This window comes from Triturus cristatus, chromosome 7 (assembly GCF_964204655.1).
Source record: "Triturus cristatus chromosome 7, aTriCri1.1, whole genome shotgun sequence".
Taxonomy (NCBI): Eukaryota; Metazoa; Chordata; class Amphibia; order Caudata; family Salamandridae; genus Triturus; species Triturus cristatus.
The window spans coordinates 663,315,913-663,339,717 of record NC_140590.1 but is presented as its reverse complement, the minus strand read 5'-3'; the positions used below and the strand labels follow the sequence as shown (position 1 = coordinate 663,339,717).

The 23,805-nt window shown below is 46.0% G+C and overlaps 1 protein-coding gene across 5 annotated transcripts in view; it reads left to right on the top strand.

Annotated features, from left to right (window-relative positions):
- The window catches only part of LOC146810317 (ATP-binding cassette sub-family A member 10-like), a 1,555,322-nt gene that overhangs the window by 1,476,565 nt on the left and 54,952 nt on the right, over nucleotides 1-23,805 (top strand). For all 5 annotated transcript variants that reach the window (XM_085617313.1, XM_085617310.1, XM_085617311.1 and 2 more), the window contains 2 exons: nucleotides 1,244-1,363; nucleotides 21,559-21,699. In XM_085617313.1, the coding sequence (XP_085473439.1) occupies nucleotides 1,244-1,363; nucleotides 21,559-21,699 (261 nt within the window). The remainder of the gene's footprint in view (nucleotides 1-1,243; nucleotides 1,364-21,558; nucleotides 21,700-23,805) is intronic.

The window sequence follows — 23,805 nt, the reverse complement described above, 5'->3', positions numbered from 1 at the left end:
TGTCGTTGCTGTAACCGTCACCGGGAGTGGTAAAGGAGAAAGAGAACGTGAGGAAAAAGGACGGGGAGAAAGGGGGCGGGTATGCTGAAGAAAAGAGGGGTGCTCGGAAAGGGTCGTGCGGGCTACTATTTACACTGTGTAAGATGCTATACAATATTTACAACGGGGTCCTATCAGGGTGCAATGGCGTGCCTAAGATAGAGAGACTATATATATCTACAAGGGAACTACTATACATACGGGCACCTAGGGTGCTATACCGAAGGAAGCTGGTACTCACGGGCTCTGCCGTAACTCTCATCCGAGTTACGGCCGCTCTTCAGCCACCTCCGGGGGATTCCACCAGTCTTCGGACCCCTCTTCGGGTTCGCCACTCTCGTCCTCTCCTTTCGCCGTGCCTCCTGCCGAAATCTCCTGCCACGATCCTCCGACGACTTCGGCCTCTCGTCTCCCTTCTTTTCTATCTCCGGCTGGGAACGGGGAGGAGGGATTTCCGGGAGCAAGAGGTAGTCCTTCCGGTGGGTCGTCGTTCGGGATTGGCTTCTGTAATAGAGAGAGGGGCGGGGTTCCTGTGGTCACGGACGCTGTGGTTGAAACCCCGGATCGCGCGCCCTGGAAGGGAGGATTGCGGGGAAGTGATACACCGGGCAGGGTGAGTAAGGGAGGCAGGACCCGAGGGAGGGAGTCTCCGTCACACTGCCATAGATAGATTTTGACTTGCATCCCCATATATCGCCATTAAGTACCCGGTTGCTAAACAATTATTTTAAGAATGCCCATGGATTGACATTATTATGACAGAGAGGCCCACATTATGACATAATGGTCACCCCTATGCAAGGATGGGGACCTAACTTTCTAGGGACTATCCCTTATGCTGTGGAGGACTACCAAATGCCATGAATAGCCTGAGAAGGCATGGTCATTAGCAACTAGAGAGAGACATTCTCACGGCAAAGAGGGATAACATGCATAGCAGAAACTACTGTCAAGTTCCCTTTTTAGTGCATATACAGTGGTCTGTAAACACAACTGATGTCCAAAATATTGATTCTGGTCTACAGTCTATGCATGGATTACTATGCCTAGACCATGGATAAGTGTTGTTAGTTAATATAAAAAAACAGGGCTCTCTAGGCCAGCTTAAACTTAGAGCACTGTGAGACAAAAAGCTCAGAGTGATGTTACAACTGGTTATTTGGTCCTAGGTGAGTCCAGTAAAGCTGTTTTTTTTTGTTTTTAGGCGTGCAATTCGAGCTGCTTTTAAGAACAAAGAGCGTGGAGCTATTTTGACCACACATTACATGGAGGAAGCAGAGGCTGTGTGTGATCGGGTGGCCATCATGGTGTCTGGGAACCTTAGGTGAGGCACATTTAAAAAATAGAAATGTTCAAGACCCTATTAGATGGGCTGATCTGTGGACTCCCATGGTGTATATGCTTTGTTATGTTATATGTGTATTTGTAAAGTGCACTATCACCTGCTTGGGTATCCTTGCACTGAGAAGATGTGTGTGCCTAACCCTGCCTATGGTATGTTAATTATTTGAAAAGCCAGGTCTTCACATTCTTGTGGAAATTGAGAAGCGGAGACTATGATGTGCAGTGGGAGGTAATTTCCACACTTTGGGAGACCGCTCATATTCCTGATCTGGTTCTGTATATGCATGGGATGTGTGCGAGTAGGAGTCATCCAGGGCGGAGGTGTTTGAGTGATTGGTGGAAGAAGATGTGATTGTTCAGGTATGGGGGCCTGAGTTGTGTAGTGCTTTGAATATGTGTGTGTGGAGTTTGAATTGAACACATTTGTGTATCAGGATCCACTGTCTTTCCCTGAGTTGTGGTATGATGTGAGTTATGTGTGGGAGGTTAGGGATGACTGTCTGCTGAGTTCTGGCTTGTTTGTTGTCTTCTAGTGAGCTGGATGGTTATCCCAGTGTAGTAGTGACTTCGGGAATGAGTGACAGTTTTTCTAGTTTTGCTCAGGAGCTATTTGAGTTCTTCCTCAGCATCTTCAGAGTGTGAAAGCAGGATGGGGTGACGGAGCCTTTATGTCCATTTGCTGTTGATGATTATTCCAAGATTCCTGGTGTGGATTATGGGTGAGGCTTTTGGCTGGCCACCAGTTGGAGTCCCATAGTAAGGTATTCATGCCAAAAATCACTACGGAAGTCCTGTCCGTATTGAGCTTGAGACAGTTGGATGTCATCTAATCGACCACTTTGGCCATGCAGGTGGTAAACTTGTTTCATGTGTTGGGGGTCTTAGCTAAGATGGAGAGCATGAGTTGTGTGCCGTCTGCATAGGAAATAATATTGATGTCATGTATGCAGATGACATTGGCCAGAAGGCTCATGTATGCGTTAAAGAGGGTGGGGCTGAACAGTGGTCCTTGATGCACTCCGCAGATGAGTTTTCTGGCTTCCGAGGAGTAAGATGTCAGTCTGAAAGCTTGTTCTCTATCCGTAAAGTAGCAGCAGATCCAGCGGAGAGCTGGTACTTGGATGCTGATCTCATGCATACGCCTGATGAGGATGGAGTGGGAGACCGCGTGTCATCTGTGCTTGCGAAGACTGATGTATCTGTACTGTGGTGGGGCCTGAATACTGACTTCATGAAATCAAGGAACTGTTTATGTTATGCTGTGTTATGTTGATTTGTATAGTGCACTAATCCCCAAGAGGGTGCTTAGGCTCTTGGGCAAGGTGTGGTGGTATGTGGTCCCAAGGTGCTTATTTGAAGAGCTAGGTCTTCAGCTTCTTTCAAAATTCAAAAAGTGAGGAGATGGCTCTGATGTGTTGAGGTAAGTCGTTCCATGTCTTGGGTACGATGTAGGAGAATGAGCAACCTCCAGTTTTGCTTTTGCCGATGTGGGGCATGTGTGCGAGTGAGAGTGTAGGCTTCTGGTGAGTTGGTAAAAGTATCTGTGGCAGTTCAGGTATTCTGGTTCTGTGTTTTATACAGTTTTGTATGTGTGCGTGAGAAGTCTGAGTTAGGTACGCTTGGGAATGGGGAGCCAGTGAATCTTCCTGAGGTGCAGTGTCATGTGGTTGCGGCATGGGAGGTTGAGTATGAGTCAGCGGCTGCATTCTGGATGGTCTGGAGTCTATGAAGATGTTGTTTGGAGATTCTGGCATAAAGAGTGTTGCTGTAGTCCAGCCTGCTGGTGATGAGTGCTGTAGTCCGGCCATCTGGTATTATGAGGCAACCATTTGAAGATCTTTTGCAGCATGCATATGAAGTGGAAGCAGGAGGTGAAAACTGCACTGACTTGAGCCTTCCTGTTGCGCTTGTCATTTAGTATTAACCCTAGATCGCTTGCGTGGTCTGTGGGTGCTGTTCCTAGCTCCGACTGCCACCAGGTGGAGCCCCATGTGGAGGTCTTGGTGTCTAAGACCAGTACTTCCATCTTGTTGGAGTTGAGCTTCAGGCAGTTGGTTCGCATCAAGTTTACTATCATGTTTATGCAGTTAGTGAAGTTGGTTCTAGTAGTGTTTGTCTTGACCATCAGGGAGAGGATGTGTTGGGTGTCATAGGCGTAGGAGATGACAGTGATGTCTTGTGACTGGATGATGTTGGTGTGCGGTGTCATCTATATGTTGAAAAGAGTGGGGATGAGGGACGATCCCTGTGGGATACCGCATATCAGTTTCTTGGTCTCTAATGTGAAGGATGATGGCCTAACCATTTGGATTCTTCCTGTGAGGAAAGAACAGATCCATTTGAGAGCAGATCCTTGTATGCCAATCTTGTGGAGTCTTCTGATAAGGGTGTTGCGGGAGACTGTTTAGAAGGCTGCGGAGTAGAATGAGGGCCACTGTTTCTTCTCCAGACAGGATGTTTCAAGTGCCGGCAGTGGCCGTGAAGAGTGCTGTTTCAGTGCTTTGGTTCTTTCTGAATCCTGATTGTGTAGTGTCTAGAAGATGGTGAAGCTTGGAGTGGGTTGGGAGCTGCTTGTTAATGGCCTTCTCAATCACTTTGGCTGGATAGGAGAGCAGGGAGATGGGTTGGAAGTTGCTGAGTTGATTCAGGTGGGTATTAGGCTTTTTGAGTAGGGCGTTTACTTCTGCAAGTTTCCATTCATCCAGGAAAGTGGCGGACATGATGGAGGTGTTGATGATGTGGGTTAGAATCGTGCCTATTAGTGATGTTCCCAGGTTGTAGATGCAGTTGGGCATGGGTCAGTTGGGGCTTCTCAGTGGATGGTCCGCATGATTGCTGCTGTGTCGTTTCTGGTGAAGTTTGTCCATTCAGTCAGGTGACCATCTTGGTTGGTGGTGGGTAGATTAGTGGTGAGTTCTCTGGGGTTGGGTTGGTATGCGAAGTTGCTGTACATGTTAGTGTTTTTGCTGTGGCAGAATTTGGATAGGTTGTCAAAAAGTTGTTGGGAAGCAGCAATGTTGTTGACAGTGGCTGAGGGTGAGCTGAAATCCTTGATGATCGTGGAGATCTCCTTGCAGTTGTTGGAGTTTTCTTTGATGTAGTCCACTAGTGTTTTTTTAGGTGTTTCAAATTTGCTGTCAGTGGTGTCATGGCTGACTCTCCATTTCCTCTCTAGTTGTTCACAGTGTCGTTTGGTATCTCAGATGTCTTCTGTGTAACAGCTGGCCTGCTTGTTTGATCTACTATGCTTGTTGGGTTTGATGGGTGGGTGGGAATACGCACAGTTTTTGATCCAGTTGATCCAGTTGTTGAAGTCACTGATATCCTTAACGAGGTTGTCTGTGTGGCCACGCTGAACGGTGCTGAGGCATTGAGCCAGTCTGATTCTGTGATTTTGCTCGAGCTGTAGCTTGGAGTGCTGGACCTGGTAGGGGCGTTAACTTGAGCTGTGTTTATCTGCAAGTGGGTGATGGAGTGGTCGGTCCATGTGAACTGTCTTTTGGAGTTGTATTTAATGCTGTTGCTTGGGGTGAAGATGGGATTCAGTGTGTGCCGTGTGGTATTTGTTGGTTCTGTGATGAGCTGGGTGAGTCCAAATTTGGTCAAGCTTTCAAGAAGTGTTGTAGAGTAAGAGTTGCTTCAGTCTTTCAGGTGGAAGTTGACATCACCGAGGAAAATGTAGGCTCTGGGCTTGATGGCGAACATAGAAGCAAAGTTGGTGATGAGGTTGGCAAAGGTGGCTCGCGGTCCAAGTGGTTGGCGATGGTGCCCTTCAGGGTGAATGTTTCAGAGATTTGCAGCTTGAAGTGCAGATGTTCCATGAATGGGGGTCGTTCTCTGTGGATGTTGCACATTTGATGGATTCCTTGTAAATGATAACGAGTCCTACTCCTGGCTTGTGAAGGCGAACCTGTGGAGAAATCATGTGCCCTTCTAGGGTTGCTGTAGTGATGTCAGAAGTCAATGAAGGTTGAGCCAGGGCTTTGTGATGACAAGGATGTCGAGTGCGTCGCTGCACAGAAGGTCTCATATTATCGTTGTGTGTTTGCTGAGTAATCTTGTGTTGAGAAGCATGATTGACGGTGGGAGTTGACATGCGGGTTTGCTGTGGCGTGTGGTGTAGGGAAAATGGGGACACCTGTCTTGTCCCTCTAAGAATCGAGAAACTGCTAGTGAGAGAGCAATTGAAGATGATCCTAGCTGTTGAGAGATGGTATAGAGCTTTTAGTATTGTTATAAAATGTGGCCCAAACCCCATTATCTCCAATACTGCCCATCAACACTCCGAGAAAACACGATCAAAGGCCTTGGCGGCAACCAGTGTAGCCGCCGCCAAGGGTACCGACTTTGATGTAGCTACAACCAATCAGCTGCAGGGTCAGTTTGTGCATCTGCCTTCCAGGGATGAAGCCCTTCTGCTCTTCATTGATGAGCTGAGGGGCGCCTAGCCAGCCTCCCTGCTAAAATGCTAACAAAGATTTTATAGTCTGCATTTAGCAGGGATATCGGTTGATATGACTCTGATTTCGCCGGGTCCTTGGATGGTTTTAGTATCAGGACTATAGAGGCCTCTCTCCGTGATTCCGGGGCCTGTCTCCCCCATATATACTGTATTAAACAGGCATTCCCAGACAGGCAGTACTTCTTCTATTAAAATTTGATATACTTCTGAGGGGACGGCATCTAAACCAGCAGCCTTCCCATTCTTAGTTCTTTCTATTGCCTTCCAATCTCCTCCTGAGTGATTGGAGCTACCATTATTTTTTCCCCTTCACCATTCAGTACAGGGAGACCAAGCGCGCTAAGCCAACTTTTGAGCGTTTGGGGCTCTGGGGTAATATCTTCCTCATAGTGCTGGGAAAAGAGTGTCACTACATGTTCCTGCATAGCATCCCAGCTGTCAAACACCTCCCCTAACTCCCCCCTCAGCTCCTTTATCTAATTTCTGGTTCTTTCGACACTAGACTTCCAGGCAAGGAAAGCCCCCGCTTGCCACCTTGCCTTACACTTTAACTCCAGCCTGATCTTATACTTTAGTTGGGCCTTTTCTAACCTCCTTTCCAACCTCTCCCTTTCCTCTCCCACACTTATAGAATGCAAAGCTTCCTCAAGGTTCTCCACTTCCCTTTCGATGTTTATTAATTCTGTCCTTTCCTCTCTGCTCTTTGCGCAGACGAGGCTTTTTAGGACCCCCTGTATATATGCCTTAAAGGCATCCCATACTATTCCAGGGGAGGCAGTATCTTTATTATTAATAAAGTATTCTAATTCAGCCTTTTTCAAAGCTATCTCCACTCCCCGATCTAGGAGAAGTTCGCGCTTTAGCATCCATCTCTTGCAGGGCTGCGGTCCTGAAGCCTGTTTAGTGATGATGACTGCTGAATGATCCGAGATGTGGGCTGGAAGATGCTCAATATTTTTAATATTGGTTGCAAAGCATCTATCAACCAGAAAGTATTCTAATCTTGAGAAGTGATGGTATTTTTTGCTATGATAAGTATACCATTATTGTTCAATATATATATATCAAACCATTTGCCCAGGTGCTTCGTTAGGATGATCAGGTTATCGCTTTCTGTGCAGGTGCATATGAAAAGCACATTGCGTTATACGCAGATGCCCTTATAATCTACACAGCAGATCCGGCTGTTACAATCCCCAGGGTGGGGCTATTAGCAAAAGAATTTGGAGCTTTTTCAGGTTATTCGGTAAATAATGAGAAAACCAGGATAATGTGCTGGAATGTCTCAGACTGGATGGGAGGTGTACAGAGAGAGATCAGGTATCTCGGAATAGGCATTATTAATTCATTAGAGGGAATCCCTCAGCACAATCTAGAGAGGGTAGCAATGGAAATCGAGAAAACAGTTACCAAATGGAAGAACTTGCCTTAGTCATTATATGGAAGGGTAAACTTAATTAAAATGGTGCTACTTCCCAAGTTGTCATTCATCTTTAATTGTGTCCCTCTTACTTTTCACAAACGCTTGATAGTTAAAATACAGGGTAAATTGGTAAGTTTAGTATGGGCAGTCAGGGGAGCACAATTGTCTTGGAAAAAATTGAGGCGCAAATTGAGAGAAGGTGGATTGGCACTCCCCGATTTAAGATTATATTGTAGGGCCTTTCAGTTAAAAAATTGCAGAGCTTTCTTAGGTACACCGGGGCCCTTGGAGTGGGGTGGGCTACTGGAGGAGATGGTTAAGGAGTGGGGCTCAAACGGGTTTCTTTACAAATTTGGAGCAAGGAAATTCTTTAAAAAAGTTAGACTGAAGGCGCTTGAGGCAGCACTTACCCTATGGGTAGGGATAAGGAACATACTCGGAATGGGGTACTTTTTGGATGGTGCACCAATATGGTATTCACCAGGTACACCAGAATGCTTGCAAGATCAGTTAAGTATCCCATTAAGGAGGGCAGGAATCGAACTATGGGGGGTCTCCTGGTGATAAAAGAGGTGGTGCCATGGGAAATCTTGACAGCAAAGACAGGGGGTTCCCTCTCAAGGTTTAAATACCAGCAGTTGCTATCCTGGGGGGAGGCACACAGGAGAGAGATCGGCAGAATCAGGGAGTTCGAAAAGAAATTACAGAATGAGGCCCCGAGAAGGAAGGAAGTCACCGACTAGTACTGGACTCTGGTGTTCTCTGAAGATAAGAAGTTGAAAGCACCACATGAGATCTGGGATGGTGCTATTCAGATGACGGAGCCGCAGAGAATGTGGCAACTTTCTTTTAAACTACTTTATAGGGTGGTCAAACCAGCAAACCTGAAGAGGAACCATGTTTTTACAGTCAATAGGCTATATTGGACACCCCAGAAATTGGCAATATTAGTAACAGCCGCTGCCCCAAGATGCCATAGATGCGGTATGCTAAGTGCGGATGACTGGCATATGTTTTTCAAATGCCCCCTGCTACATGACTATTGGTCTTCGGTTGATAAAGTAATAAATGAAATCCTGCATACTAATATTAAAATGAGCTTAACGTTGATCGTGATAGGGCTGGAGGATCAGTCGACCGTGCCCCTATCGGCAAATAGGTGGTTCCTACTTTTCTATCCTTCTCGCCAGGAGAGAGATCTGTAAAAAATGGATAGACTCTGCACCACCTCATGGTTCGGACTGGCTCCAGGGGGTTAAAACTATCTGCAAAATAGACATAGAAATCGAGGCTGGCCCACGTACTAAGATAACGGTATAATAATAACTTAATCCCTCGCTTCCTATGAATACACCTGCGTGGAACCAGCAACCAGGAAACTGGATGGGCTGGATCGCAGGACTATAGGTCAATTATACTCCTGAGGCTTGAGCCGGGAGCTGGTGACTCACAGGCCTATAGACCCGCGTTTGCGGCTTGAGGCGAATATTTTACAGCTTTTATCCTGTTTTAATACCGCATTTGCACTTTGTCGCCGAGCGCACATTTAGCACCTTATTTTTAAATTGTATTTTAGCCCAACACTAGCAGTGCTACTGTTACCCTCACCTGGCTTTCCCTGCCCGCCTAGCAATCTCCAGACTCGAGCAGGTCCCACCTGCGGATCGGGTTCTGGAAACGGCGGCCATTTTGGAGAGGAGGGGTGGTTCAGGCAGGTCTAGTTGTTTTTATCAAAGACTATTTCAGGGGCACTGGCGCGACCGCGCACTGTCAATTATACTCCTGAGGCTTGAGCCGGGAGCTGGTGACTCATAGGCATATAGACCCGCGTTTGCGGCTTGAGGCGAATATTTTACAGCTGTTATCCTGTTTTAATACCGCATTTGCACTTTGTCGCCGAGCGCACATTTAGCACCTTATTTTTAAATTGTATTTTAGCTCAACACTAGCAGTGCTACCGTTACCCTCACCTGGCTTTCCCTGCCCGCCTAGCGATCTCCAGACTCGAGCAGGTCCCACCTGCGGATCGGGTTCTGGAAACGGCGGCCATTTTGGAGAGGAGGGGTGGTTCAGGCAGGTCTAGTTGTTTTTATCAAAGACTATTTCAGGGGCACTGGCGCGACCGCACAGTGGACGCGCGCAGCGGACGCGCGCTGCGGGCGCGCCGCGGGCACGCCGAAGACGCGCCTAATGCAAGCCCGTCTGCGCCCGTCCGCGACGGGCCGGGACCAGGGGCCAAATCCCCTGCCCAAACGAGTGGTGATACACTAGGAGAAACGACCTGCTCCATCTCTTACTCCAGTAGGGAGCTTATGAGCCTCAACTGTACAAGGGTAAGCAAGCCTGCACTATGTGCACGAATGGGACCACTAACCACCATGGGCCCTTTCTGTTGCCACAACTGCAGATGGGAGAGTGACACCTGGCACTATCCCACCCCAGTAAACATCCCAAACCTTGCCCTTAAATGCATTTATCTTAACGCTAGATCTCTACCCAAACACTCAATGGAGATTTGGGACTTATTGACCAATCTTAAACCTGATCTGGCCTTTATAACAGAGACTTGGCTTGATAACCATAGCACCCCTGATGTCGCCTCTGCTCTTCCAGCTGACTACAAAATACTTCATTTAAATAGAGTGAAGAAAAGAGGTGGAGGGGTAGCTTTGTTATTCAAGGACTCCTTCATATGCAGGCAAGTAGCAATCACACAGATCAATAGCCATGAAGCAATGGCATTTTCTGTGTCTATAAACACTAACATTCTATTTTGCGGTGTGTTAATTTATAATCCCCCGGGCAGTACACTGGATTTTAGTGCCCAGCTTCTTGCACAAATCATGCCAGTCTGTCTTAAAAACAAAAATATCCTGCTGATTGGGGACTTTAATATACACTACGACAAAAGTAGTAACCCCCTGACTAAACAGCTATTGGAGGATATGGAAATCCTACAGTTGACTCAAAGAATTAATCAGCCTACACATATGGCAGGGCACATATTAGATTTGATGTTCTCTAATATAGGAGTCATCGACATTAATGAGATACAACCAATGATATGGACAGATCATTTCATGATTGTTTTCTCCGTTCACTTGTTTACTAAACATTCTAAACCATTGGCTTCGGCAGTAGTAAAAACAAGGAGCTGGAAAAAATTCTCTGTAGATAAATTCCAACAACACTTCACGCACGTAAACACAGGAACTACTAAAGCCAATGACGTAATAGAACTACTTCAGAATGATATTGAGAGTGCACTGGAATATTGTTCTGTACCATACTCTAAGTACAAACACAGATCTACACCATCAGAGAAATGGTACGAACCAGAATTAAAGTCATTAAAAAGGAAATGTACATCATGTGAACATAAATGGAGACTTAATAAAACCCAAGAAACTAGAGCCACTTACAAGAGAGAACTTATGCTTTATAACAAAGCTATTAGGAAAGCAAAGAAAGACTATTTCTCACATAGAATAACAGAAAATAAAAACTCGTCGAAAGAACTATTTAAAACAGTTAAAGAACTATGTAGCCCTGCAAGTTTTTCACTAGATCTCACCCCTTCGCAAGAAGGCTGCAACAAAATAAATGAATATTTCTGTGAGAAAATAGACACTATCTACGCATCATTCTCTAACATCGACATGGAACATACAGAATTCCATGTGCCGCCAACTACTCAGGCTAGCTGCCCTAGGTTTGGACCCTTCTCAGAAGAGGAGGTGGGCAAAACTATGTTGGAAGTCAAATCGGGCTCTCCATTGGACCCTTGTCCATATCACATCTTTGCGCAATTAACCCCAATACTCTGTCCGGCTGTAACAAAAGCATTTAACCTCTCTCTGAATTCTGCTGAATTCCCAACAATTTGGAAAAACGCAATAGTCACCCCTTTATTAAAAAAAGCAGGCTCTGATGTTAACAATCCGGCAAACTATCGGCCTATATCGCAATTACCTTATTTATCTAAGGTATTAGAAAAACTAGTCAATAGACAGTTGTCCAATTTCCTGGAAGCCAACAATCTACTAGACATCTCCCAAACAGGGTTCCGATCCAACAATAGCACCGAGACTACACTCTTGGCAGTGATGGATAATATCAGAACCCAGGTAGATCGGGGGAAAACCGTTGCTCTAGTATTATTGGACCTTTCGGCGGCATTCGATACCGTACCACATAATCGGCTACTGGAAATTCTTGCAGCAAAAGGAATCCGAGAAATTGCCTTAGGTTGGCTAAAGTCATTTTTGCAAGATAGAACCCAATTAGTACGGATGGGTGACTTTTCGTCTCCCCCTCGGAACATTAAGTATGGGGTCCCACAAGGGGCCTCATTGAGTCCGACGTTGTTTAATGTGTTTGTATCTTCGCTAGCTCAAACAGGAAGAAAATGAGGTGTCGATATCTGTTCTTATGCAGACGACACCCAACTGATGATCACATTAGATGAGGAGGATGACCCAAAGGACAGGTTACTAAACTGCCTTACGGAATTAGCCAACTGGATGCATGACCACTGTCTTAAGCCGAATGCAGATAAATCCGAAATACTGTTGTTCGGCAGACATATACAACTATGGGATAGCAGCTGGTGGCCCTCAACCTTGGGCACCCCTCCCATACCGACAACGGCGGCTAAGAATTTAGGTGTGATATTAGACAACACTCTGAGCATGAAAACCCATGTATCAACGATCTGTGGAAAAGGCTTTGCATTATTGAAAATGCTTAGAAGAGTCTTTCCATGGATCCCCACAGAGTGTAGAAAGATCCTGGTCCAGTCGTTATTGATGAGTAGACTTGACTATGGAAACTCCTTGTTCGTGGGAATGGCTGACTACCTTTTCTCTAAATTACAGATTGTACAGAACGCTGCGGCAAAGGCCATCTGTAATAAAAGAAAATACGATCCAGCCAGGAGCTGCATGAGAGAATTGCATTGGCTGCCAATGAGACAAAGAGCCACTTTCAAGCTACTATGCATAACGTATAGAGCACTGCACAACACAGGCCCACATATCTTAAAAAACAAAATCACATTTTATGCCCCATCCAGAAATCTACGCTCCCAAACAATAGCAAGAGCAAACATCACCCGCTTGAAAACAGCAAGGATGGGTGGACGGGCTTTCTCCCACTTGGCGGCAACCAGCTGGAACGATCTGCCTGTAAATCTTAGATTAGCAGACAACTATCTGTCCTTCAGGAAGCAACTGAAAACATTCCTCTTCCCCAAGCCTGTTTAAATAATGACCCTGTCATCTGCCTACCTCTCACTATTGACATTATAACGCCGTGATATCCTATTGGGATGAGTGTTCGCGCTTTACAAGTAATATTAACATAACATAACATGTGTAATTGCAAATAGCCTGGGGTGGGACAGGTCGGATGTCAGGCTCGACTTTGCAAACAATGGTGGTATGAGGACAAAAAAATGTTTTAAAAAAATTGCGTGTAGTGTAGGGTGAGAGTGTAGGCAGTGTTGGTGCTTTTGTGCTGTGTGTGTAGGGAGGGACTGTTGAGGGCATGGTAAGTATTTGTGTGAGGAGTGTGGGTGCGTGGCAGCTGGAGAACTGGCAATAGGTACAGGTGAAAGTTCTTACCATGGTGTGAGGAGCAGTGCAGCAGCAGCTGGGGGAATGGTGCCAGGGGTCTAGCTACTTAAGGAGTGCTGCAGAGTATGGCTGGGAGGGTTCCTGGCATTGGGCGCAGTCCTGCTATGGACAGGTGCAGACAGGCTTGCCTTTGGCACACCTGCTGCATGTCCATGATGCAACTGTTATCAAATAGGTCCTGGGAGGGGGGAATCCACTGGTGCCATGATGTCATTTCATGGGTGGTGGGTGGTTGCTGAGGTGGTTGGTGAGGCATTGGTTAATTTGTTTCTCTAAGACTTTTGCTGGGTATGGTAGTAGAAAGATGGCTCAGTAGTTGCAAAGCGTGGCTGGGTCAGCAAGTAGTTTCTTGATCAGGGACATGATGGTGGCATGTTTCTAGGTGTCTGGGAATGTGGCTAAGTCAATAGAGGCATTGAGGATGGGTAATAGTGCTTCACTGATTGGTAGGACTCCTTTTGCAGCCAGGGACAGATGGAGCCCCAAATGGATGGTCTTTATGATAGCATTGATTTCAATGGTGGTGAAGGCAAGCCACGAGGTCAGGGTTTGTTCATCTGCTGTGATGGGTAGATGAGTTGCAACCATAACAAGGTCCATTTGAGGGTCGAAGATGCAGTATATGAAGGAGATTTTGTTACAGAAATAAACCTAGAGTTTGTTGTAAAGGTCTTGTGAGGGGGTGATGTTGCTGGAGTTAGCAAAAGTTGTGCTGAAATCTTTAATGATGGTGAAGTTTTACTTGCTGTTGTTTTCTTTGATCTGCAACAGCTGTGTACTTGGTATTCCATTTCTGCTGGTGGTAGTGTCTTAGCGCTCATTTGAAAATGTCTTTATCTACTGTGTCTCAACTTGCTCTTCATTTGTGCTCCAGTTACTTGCAGTGGCGTTTCATCATCCTGACTTCCTCTGTGTACCAGATGGCCTATGGTCAGCTTTTGCCCTTGATTTGAGCTTGGGTAGAGCCAGGGTGATGTTGTGTGCAGTGATCTAGCTGTTGAGATTTTTGATGTCATTCAGCAAGTTGCTGGTATGCTCGGGCTGGTGCTTTGAGAGGGTAAAAGACAGAATGTAGAACAAAGCAAACATTCACCCCCAATCAAGAGATCTGGGTTAAATCCATCATTCTTTTACTCACCATGCCACCCCAGTTTAGACCTGGCCATATGCAAATCAGTCATGACCCTGTGCCTCATGGGAACAGTCCAGCCTGAACTGCAAGCCAGGTTATCTCTGGACCAGAAACAAGTATCCTAGGACGGGTTTCGGGGTTTCACCCCTCATCAGACAGGATAGCTTGAATCCAGTGGCACAGTGAGCCCCGGACCCACGCCTGGGCGTACCCAGCGCACTTGGGGCAAAAAAGCAAAAGACTCACTATTGATGGACGGAATGTAGAACAAATCAAACATTCACCCCCAGTCAAGAGATCTTTGCTCACCATGCCATCCCAGTTTAGACCTGGCCATATGCAAATCAGTCATGACCCTGTGCCTCATGGGAACCGTGCAGCCCGAACTGCCAAGCCAGATCCTCCTTGGACCAGAAATAAGCATCCTAGGACCGGTTTCGAGGTTTCACTCCTCATCATCCAGGATAGCTTGAATCCAGTGGCACAGTGAGCCCGGGACTCATGTCTGGGCATACCCTGCGCACTGAGGGCGAGAATGCAAAAGACACACAATTGATGTACGGAATGTAACCAAATCAAAGATTCTCACCCAATCAAAAGATCTGGGTTAAATCCATCATTCTTTTGCTCACCATGCCACCCCGGATTAGACCTGGCCATAGGCAAATCAGTCATGACCCTCTGCCTCATGGGAAAAGTCCAGCCCAAACTGCCAAGCCGGGTCCTCCCTGGACTGGGAACAAGCATCCTAGGGCCGGTTTTGGGGTTTCACCCCTCATCATCCAGGATAGCTTGAATCCAATGCTACAGTGAGCCTGGGACCCACATCTGGGCATACCCAGCGCACTTTGCGCGAGAGAGCAAAAGACACACAATTGATGGACAGAATGTTGAACAAATGAAACATTCACCCCCAGTCAAGAGATCTGGGTTGAATCCATAATTCTTTTGCTCACCATGCCGCCCCATTTTAGACATGCCATATGCAAATCAGTCATGACCCTGTGCCTCATGGGAACAGTCCAGCCCGAACTGCCAAGCTAGGTCCTCCCTGGACCGGAAACAAGCATCCCAGGACCAGTTTCGGGGTTTCACCCCTCATCAGTCAGGATAGCTTGAATCCAGTGGCACAGTGAACCTAGGACCCACGCCTGGGCATACCTGGCCCTCTTAGGGCGAGAAAGCAAAAGACTCACAATTGATGGACGGAATGAAGAACAAATCAAGCATTCACCCCTAGTCAAGAGATCTGGGTTAAATCCATCATTCTTTGGCTCACCATGCCACCCCAGTTTAGACCTGGTCATATGCAAGTCAGTCATGACCCTGTGCCTCATGGGGACAGACCAGTTGAGAGGGTGAAAACCCACTCCTCTTCTGAGAAGTTTTTTCAGCTGCAGCATGCCGTTCAAGTGGTGGTAGCTCTGTAATAGTGAGGGATGGGTATGGTGAAACTGATTAAGGGATGGCCTGTCCACGTCATAAATGCTGACTTGTTGACTGTGATGTTGCTGATTGATGAGAAAATCTGGTCCAGTAGTTTTAGTGGGTTCTGGAATGTGCCGGGTGAGGCCAAGGTTTCAGAGGTTTTTCTAGAAGGACAGTAAAGTTTGGGTCGGTGCAGTCTTCTAGGTGAAAGTTAAGGTCTCTGAGGAGAATGAAGGGTCTGGGGTTGATGATGAGGAGTGCTACAAAGTCAGTGATGTCACTGACAAAATTGGTGCAGGGTCCTGATGGTCTGTATACGAGGGTTCTGCCCACGGAGAAGTTGGATGTGATGTGTATCTTGAATGTGAGGTGTTTCATGTAGCAGGTGGGGGTGTCCATGTAGGTGGTACAGCTAATGGTATCTTTGAATATAATGGCAACTTCACCTCAGGGCTTGTGCTGATGGTCTTGCCTTTCGATTTTGTAGCTGGCAGGGATGGCTGCATGATGTCCAGTGCCAAAGTTTGTTTTAGCCATGTTTCATGAATAAGAGCAGGTCCGGAGCATAGTAGTGTAGTAAGTCTTATATCACCGCAGCTTGTTTGGTGAGCGTGCTGGGGTTGAGTATGCAACTATGCATGCAAGTGTGGTGTATTGTTTGAGTGGTGTTGGGGTCGGTGTGAATGGGTGGCTGGTTTGTGTGAGTGTGGGGTGCCATTGGTGAGTTAGTGGCAGGTGTAGGGTGTGGAAGAGTGAATCAAAACTTGCAGGAGGTACACATGAACGCATCTTCCCTGTTGTGTTTTTCTGTCGGGCAGCAGTGCAGAGAGCGGCAGCCAGGGTTAAGCGCATGAAGGAGAAGAGCACAGTATCGGCGGGTAGGGGAAGAACAAGAGTTCCTGGTGCTGGGTATAAATGGGCACAGATGGGAATGTCTTTTACATGCCAGTGGCGAATCCACGCTGCAGCCTTCAATAGATAGGACCTAGCATCATACCATGAGCGGGAAACCAGTGATGTCATCTATGCAGATGGATGATGGGAAATCCAGGGATGTCACTTCCTGAGCAAATGAATGGTGAGAAATTCAATGATGTCATTTCTTGTGCAGATGGATGATGGGAAATCAACTGATGTCACTTCCTGTGCATATGGGCAATGGATAATGACGTTCTCTTGCTTGGTTTCTTCTTTTAAACCAATACAAACATAATTTTGAAGTTTGCATTTGGCCTAAGTTCTAATTTCAGTATGATTTCTATTTATGATATTTTACCAGATACTCCCACACCTGGTGGGGGGGGGGGCTAATAGCTGTTTTAAAGACATTAAGGAATAAATAAAATCACACAAAAACACACTTTGACTATAGTAACCCACAAAAGTTAAAAAAGGATGTGAAACAAATTAAGAAATCACAGTTTACATCAAGCACTGGCAAAGCCTATAGGTTAGGCTGTCACGCCAGCCTTTTGGTACTACCTAATCATATGTTTAAAAATTGTTCTGCAAAAATGGCAAAAGACTTTGTCACTTTTGTAGTTTGGCATGAGTTCTACTATAAACTGCTAGAAAATCAGGCATTTTAGGTGATCAGATTTGGAGAGGCACTGATATTGTAGTTATTGCATATAAAGGAGCTAACCCCACTTATAACTTGGACTCTATAACTAGCGCCCCCACCATGCACAGTGTTTTCATCAATTATGCCATTTCAGATTTTGCAGTGATGTTTTCAATGATGTCATAGAACATGTCCTGTGTGATGTAATATGTGAGGAAATTAGCAGTGCATGGACAGGGTTGGAGTTATAGTTACCTTAGGGCACAAGTTGTAGTTCCTTTAGATAAATATAACTGGGAAATTTCAGTGGTTTTTAACCTAACTATAACGTCCCTTTGACCTTTGTTGTTTTTACTTAATTTCTAACATTTTCCTTTAATATAAAGTAAGATAGTATTACAATTCCTAACTATGACATCACTTTAACTTATGTTACATTCAGTGAGGTTTTTTTGGGACCTAAAGTAAGGTGTTCATTGCCATGGACAGTGTAGGGCTGGGCCGTGCTCCTAACCCTCTATTCACATGCACAGATGAGGTACATGCATCAACCGTTTTTGCGAGCACAAATGGCGTGAATCGCAAAAATCATCCGTTTGCGCCCGCAAAAAGGACATTTGCGATGCATCAAGGTTCAAGGCACTTGCATTTTGAGAATTCACAATTAATTGCAATTTCTCAAATTGCGATTGTATTCAAGGAATCGCATTTTGCGATTCTTTAAATGCAATGCAAGAACCATTTTAAAATAGTGATTTCGCTACTAGGGGCGCAAATTTCCATGAAGTTGAACTTGATGGTAATATGCAAAAACTTTGAAAAATGCACTAATGTGCATTTTTCAAAGTTGTAGGTTACACATACACATGCCCTTGGGGCATGTGTGTGCGCAACATGTGTGCACGGAGTAATTTCAGGGGTGCAACAGGGTGTCCTTTGGACACCCTTGCACCCTTGAAATTGCATGCGCAATTTGCGAGTACCTATTGGTACTCGCAAATTGCGCATGCAATCTCCCATTCATTCCTTAATTACGACTCGCAATTTGCGAGTCGCAATTAAGGATTGCTTAGGAATCACTATTTTAATAGCGATTCCTACATGCACAGGCTTTTGCGAGTCCTTAATTGCAATTCCTTAATAATCGCAATTAAGGACTCGCAAAATCCTCGCTTGATGCTTGTGCCTGTATGTGATGTAACACTATAAAGGGTGTCATTTTAAGTAGGACAGACTGACTGTCTTTGTCAAAGACCTACTGACTTTGTCAAAGGGTCGGAACACCAAAACAAATTAAGCAAGCGGACCTATTGATTTTTTAGGGGGTCTCCGCATCAACATACATAAAGCAGAACTATCGTCTTTCTCATAAGTTACCAATAACTATTCAGATGTATATTTTTATAAATTCACACATTGCAATGTTTAATAAAAGTGATTGTCCGAAAATATTTTCAATAAAGCTGTTTAAAAAAAAACATTAACATGTCTTTGACTTTACCAGTTTCCAGGCTACGAAATGCAGCCATAGAACCAAACAAAAGGTATCCTTGCAATCCTGCTGAAGATAATACAGCTCCAGCTTAAAACAAATATGGTAGATTCTCCTGGGGTAAGAGATTTAATAACCCAGAGGACTTACTGTGTGTTGTTTTTAATCTTGCTGGGTAGCTGTTCGCTCGCTGCATGTTTTGCCCATCCCCTTCTATGGGCACTACCAGCATCCAAACATAATTTGAAAGAATGCTATGGGGCGCTCCCTAGCTAGAGCAGTGAAAGTGAAGTAAATTACTTTTCTTATAAATGCCATGCAGCAATCCGAGCCATTTGATGGCCCTGGAGACCCCACTCCTGGGCATCCCTTTTATTTAATAGGGAGGGGAGGGTGCACAGCCCCCCCACGAGCCACAAAAGGCCCCAAGTCCCGATCTCCTGGAACCATTTTTTGGGGGAGGTGGAGCTTTTGCCCCCCCCCCCAATCCACTAAAGGCCCTGGGGACCCCAAAGAGCAGGGTCGATATTTTTTGGGGGAGGGATCCAGCACCCCTTCCAGAGCTATCTATTGTCCCTCATACTGTTGGGCTGATGCTTTTTTGGGGCAGAAGGGGGTGTGGAGCTCCCTTTCCAAGCCATCCAGTGGCCCGGAGACTCCATTCACCTTGGCCCAATGGCAGCAGTGTTCCAGGAACAGCATCCGCCAGGGTACTGCAGTTCCCTGCCAACAAATGTGCTGGCAGAGAGAGCTTCAACTCATTGCCCGTGTTCTTGCAGGCAGGGATCACAGGCTTGCTCAGCGGTGGGTGTAGGCAGGGGCAACGGGGGCCCTAGGGCTCTCTACTGCCCCATGGGCTCCTATTGCTGTTGGTGTTTCGGGTGGGCACTGTGGCACCCATGGCGTTTTCATATGTCATGCAGCCTCAGGGGACATGGTCCGTGGGGCCTCATAATGTCCTGGGGAGGGGTCTGCATGGTCTTCTTCCCAATAAAATGTAATTCTGCCACGAAGGATGGGCTCACCGGGGCCTGATAATTGGCTCAGGGAGGGGCTGCATGCCCACTGCCCTTAATTAATATTAAAAATGTACCACCCAGGCACTTTTCCACCCGCGAGGGGCAATAAAACCTCTGCCGTACTGCCAAAATAATAATGTTTTTGGCCCCAGGGGTGTGACTCTGGGACTACTCCACCAGACCGAGGGGGCATGGTATCCCTACCCTGCCCCCCAGGATGTATTTTTACTTTTTTACTGTTTTTCAGGACAGGGGACTGAATCCCCGAGATCTAAAATGGCTGCCGCCACATCTTTATTGATGTGGTGGCAGGTAATCCGATCTTATCTCTAGTACCGTTGGCTGTATGTGTACTCTGCTGTTTGAATTATACATATATCTTGAAGCTTCATTTCTCAATGACGACTAAACACAAAAAAAAACAATGACACAGGTTTTTCAATCAAAGATGCAATTTTTCATATTCTTAGAGCGCTTCTCCAGAATTGTAAGTGTGCTCTCTTTTGACCGTCCTTTTCCCATTCAAATTGTGTTTCCTATTATGCAAAAGTTGGTCGCACACTGCTCGTCACACCAGCAAGTTGCCCCAAAGGACTGTGGTAAATGTAGTGGCGACGGCGGGTACGCCTATGCCACGATGTGTAAAAAGAACAGTATGTGTTGCGTTAGCCATCCCTGGACATGTGTTTCGAGGTAGTTGCCTCTCGTCAGCAGGGAGCAGGTCAGTGTAAAGGGGTGCCGTGTGGACTGCCAAAATGTAATTAAAACAGGTCAAGTACCTCTCATGGCGCGCAGGTGCAGATCCAAGGCTCGTCAGCCCGTTGGCTCAAGGGAGCCGTAATAAATTATGCAAAAGTTGGTCGCACACTGCTCGTCACACCAGCAAGTTGCCCCAAAGGACTGTGGTAAATGTAGTGGCGACGGCGGGTACGCCTATGCCACGATGTGTAAAAAGAACAGTATGTGTTGCGTTAGCCATACCTGGACACGTGTTTCGAGGTAGTTGCCTCTCGTCAGCAGGGAGCAGGTCAGTGTAAAGGGGTGCCGTGTGGACTGCCAAAATGTAATTAAAACAGGTCAAGTACCTCTCATGGCGCGCAGGTGCAGATCCAAGGCTCGTCAGCCCGTTGGCTCAAGGGAGCCGTAATAAATTATGCAAAAGTTGGTCGCACACTGCTCGTCACACCAGCAAGTTGCCCCAAAGGACTGTGGTAAATGTAGTGGCGACGGCGGGTACGCCTATGCCACGATGTGTAAAAAGAACAGTATGTGTTGCGTTAGCCATCCCTGGACACGTGTTTCGAGGTAGTTGCCTCTCGTCAGCAGGGAGCAGGTCAGTGTAAAGGGGTGCCGTGTGGACTGCCAAAATGTAATTAAAACAGGTCAAGTACCTCTCATGGCGCGCAGATGCAGATCCAAGGCTCGTCAGCCCGTTGGCTCAAGGGAGCCGTAATAAATTATGCAAAAGTTGGTCGCACACTGCTCGTCACACCAGCAAGTTGCCCCAAAAGACTGTGGTAAATGTAGTGGCGACGGCGGGTACGCCTATGCCACGATGTGTAAAAAGAACAGTATGTGTTGCGTTAGCCATCCCTGGACACGTGTTTCGAGGTAGTTGCCTCTCGTCAGCAGGGAGCAGGTCAGTGTAAAGGGGTGCCGTGTGGACTGCCAAAATGTAATTAAAACAGGTCAAGTGCTGGTGTGACGAGCGGTGTGCGACCTACTTTCTCTCAAATTGTGTTTCCTATTGTGCATCATTGTTTCAGTGATGCTCTAATTCCCTGAATGGCGCTTGCTGCTCCTGCTAGCTGAGTAGCATACCTGTGTTTTGATCATATTATCAGAAAGCAGGGACCATTTCTACAAGGGGAACTGGCAGATCCTCTATAATTTGACTCTTTCATATGAGTAGTGATTCTCAATGGATGACCAAGGGATCCTGGTTACAATATCACTCTTAATAGTGCATGCTCTTTTCCCACTGTGATTTGTAATGCAGTGAGTTTTTCTTCTCTACAGGTGCATTGGATCCATACAGCAATTAAAGAGCAAGTTTGGAAAAGGGTACTTTTTGGGAATCAAAGTCCGAGACCAGCAGCAAGTTGATGCCCTTCATTTGAATATTCTGAAGATCTTCCCTCATGCTGCACGACAAGAGAGGTAAATAAATGTTTTAACACTGACAGCATTTTAAATATTTTTTTGTGTTCAACACTTGTACACTTCATAGGGATGAATTTGAAACTAGTGGGAAGGTGGATATGTTTATCAAATATGTCTATGTAGATGGGGAACGATAATGTTTGTGAGGGGACTAAATAGGATTGCTTTGTGAAGATTGATGTAATTACCTAAAACACCGGATGAACCTCACTAAACTATACACACCTCGGGCATTATGCAGATCCCTGGAGCCCCTGTGGCACAGGGGGCCCCGTTCCTCCTAAGGTCTATAAATATCTGTGAGAGTTGGGAGACTCATGGGCCCTCATCATACTTTGAATGGGAGCCCCACCATTTTGCATAACGCACTGACACACCTTACACATCACATAAAGGTTCTATGCAAGTCACTATAACCAAATTCAGCAAATCACCAAAATATTCTAAAGTTCAAGACGTGTTATTAGCTTATTTTTTTAAGTTCTCTGTTCATGGAGTGATCTGAAAACTGCTCTTGGACCACTAAAGATCAGGACATTTTTCTTCTTGAAATAGTGGGCATTTGTTCCGAGCCCAGCCATTTCTTCCTGATGACTGTCTTCTAGAAGTGTTATGTTTTTCAGAGGATAGTATACAAGAGAAAATACTCACTTATTTGCTCAATCCTAAAAGAGAGAAAATAGAGGAAGATGGTATATTGTTACCAATTGTAGGTTGTTACTGTTGTAGCTGGAGATTTGGGTATTCATACAGAAGTCTGAATCACTTCAAGTAGGTGGTAAGTTCTTTATTTCATGTGAGGCCCATAGGCTACAGCAACAGCAGGTGTATCCTGTCAGGGTTTCATCCTCCCTTCAACCTTCCCAATCTTCTAGCTTCCACTCTACACTACTCACCAACCTACTATTGCATTATTCACTCTCAACGTTCCAGACATCAGTACAGATATTAAGGAAATGGGTGCAACCAAGATACCCCATACCTCCCTTTCTTACAAACAACAAAACAAAGACATAAAGAATAGGGACAATCCATTACAACAACTCAATCTTCAACACGTCTAGCTTAGACATTTACCCAACAAGAACCAGTTAAACTCTCCAATACCCATGCACACACACAAGGACAACAAATAACACTAACAGAATCTCTGTGATGAGTCAAGACTAACCCTGGGCGTAGTTCGCGAAGTAGCGCTACGCGTAACTACGCAAAGTGCACTTCGCACTACATGAGCTACGCGTAGCACTTCGTGAACTGCGTAGTACCCTATTCGCACTGTGGAAGATGCCGTTTTCAATGATTGCACAGTGCGGACAAGCATCCGGCACTGTGCAATCATTGAAAACTGCATCTTGCACAGTGCGAGCTGTACTTTTCTGCCGCTCGAGCAGATTTTTACTCGAGCGGCAGCTTTCTCAACGCAGACTGGGGGTTTCTCATCGCGAGTGGTCGCAAGCATACGCGACCACTCGCAATGAGAAACCTGACCTCCCCGCGTTGAGAATCTCGCCGGGAGGTTTATTTTCCACGCTCGCAATCGGCAACTTGATGTTGCTGATCGAGAATGAGGAAAAAGTCTCTCCGGGATGTCATTTTGCTTGCTCGCAGTCGCCAACTAGATGTTGAGGACCGCGAGCAAGCAAAAAATGACCACTGCACTACGCTATGCTACGCGTGTTTGCACTGTGCTACTTGCAATTCCCATAGTGCGAAGTAGCGCAAACTTCGCAAACTACGCGAGCGTAGCGTAGTGCTTTGCACAGGGTTAGTCAAGACATGAGGATCATCACGCCTCATGCCAAACAAAGAAAAGAGACTGCAAGGTTGGGACATGAGACCTTACTACCACATGTCTGCATGCTGACAGTGGCACCATGCAACAATTATACATATGGTACATATAGTTGTGGAAGCTAAGTCATGTGACAGCAAGGACATTAACCCCACCCACTTTCTTTGATAAAGGGTTCCCCTGGCATCCCTAAGTTTAGTCATTCAAGGCACAAAACAAAATAAAAACTAGAATCATTCCATTCCCTTGTCCAGACTCCAACACAAAACAACTAAATTCATACACAAAGTCACCAGTTCACTTCACAC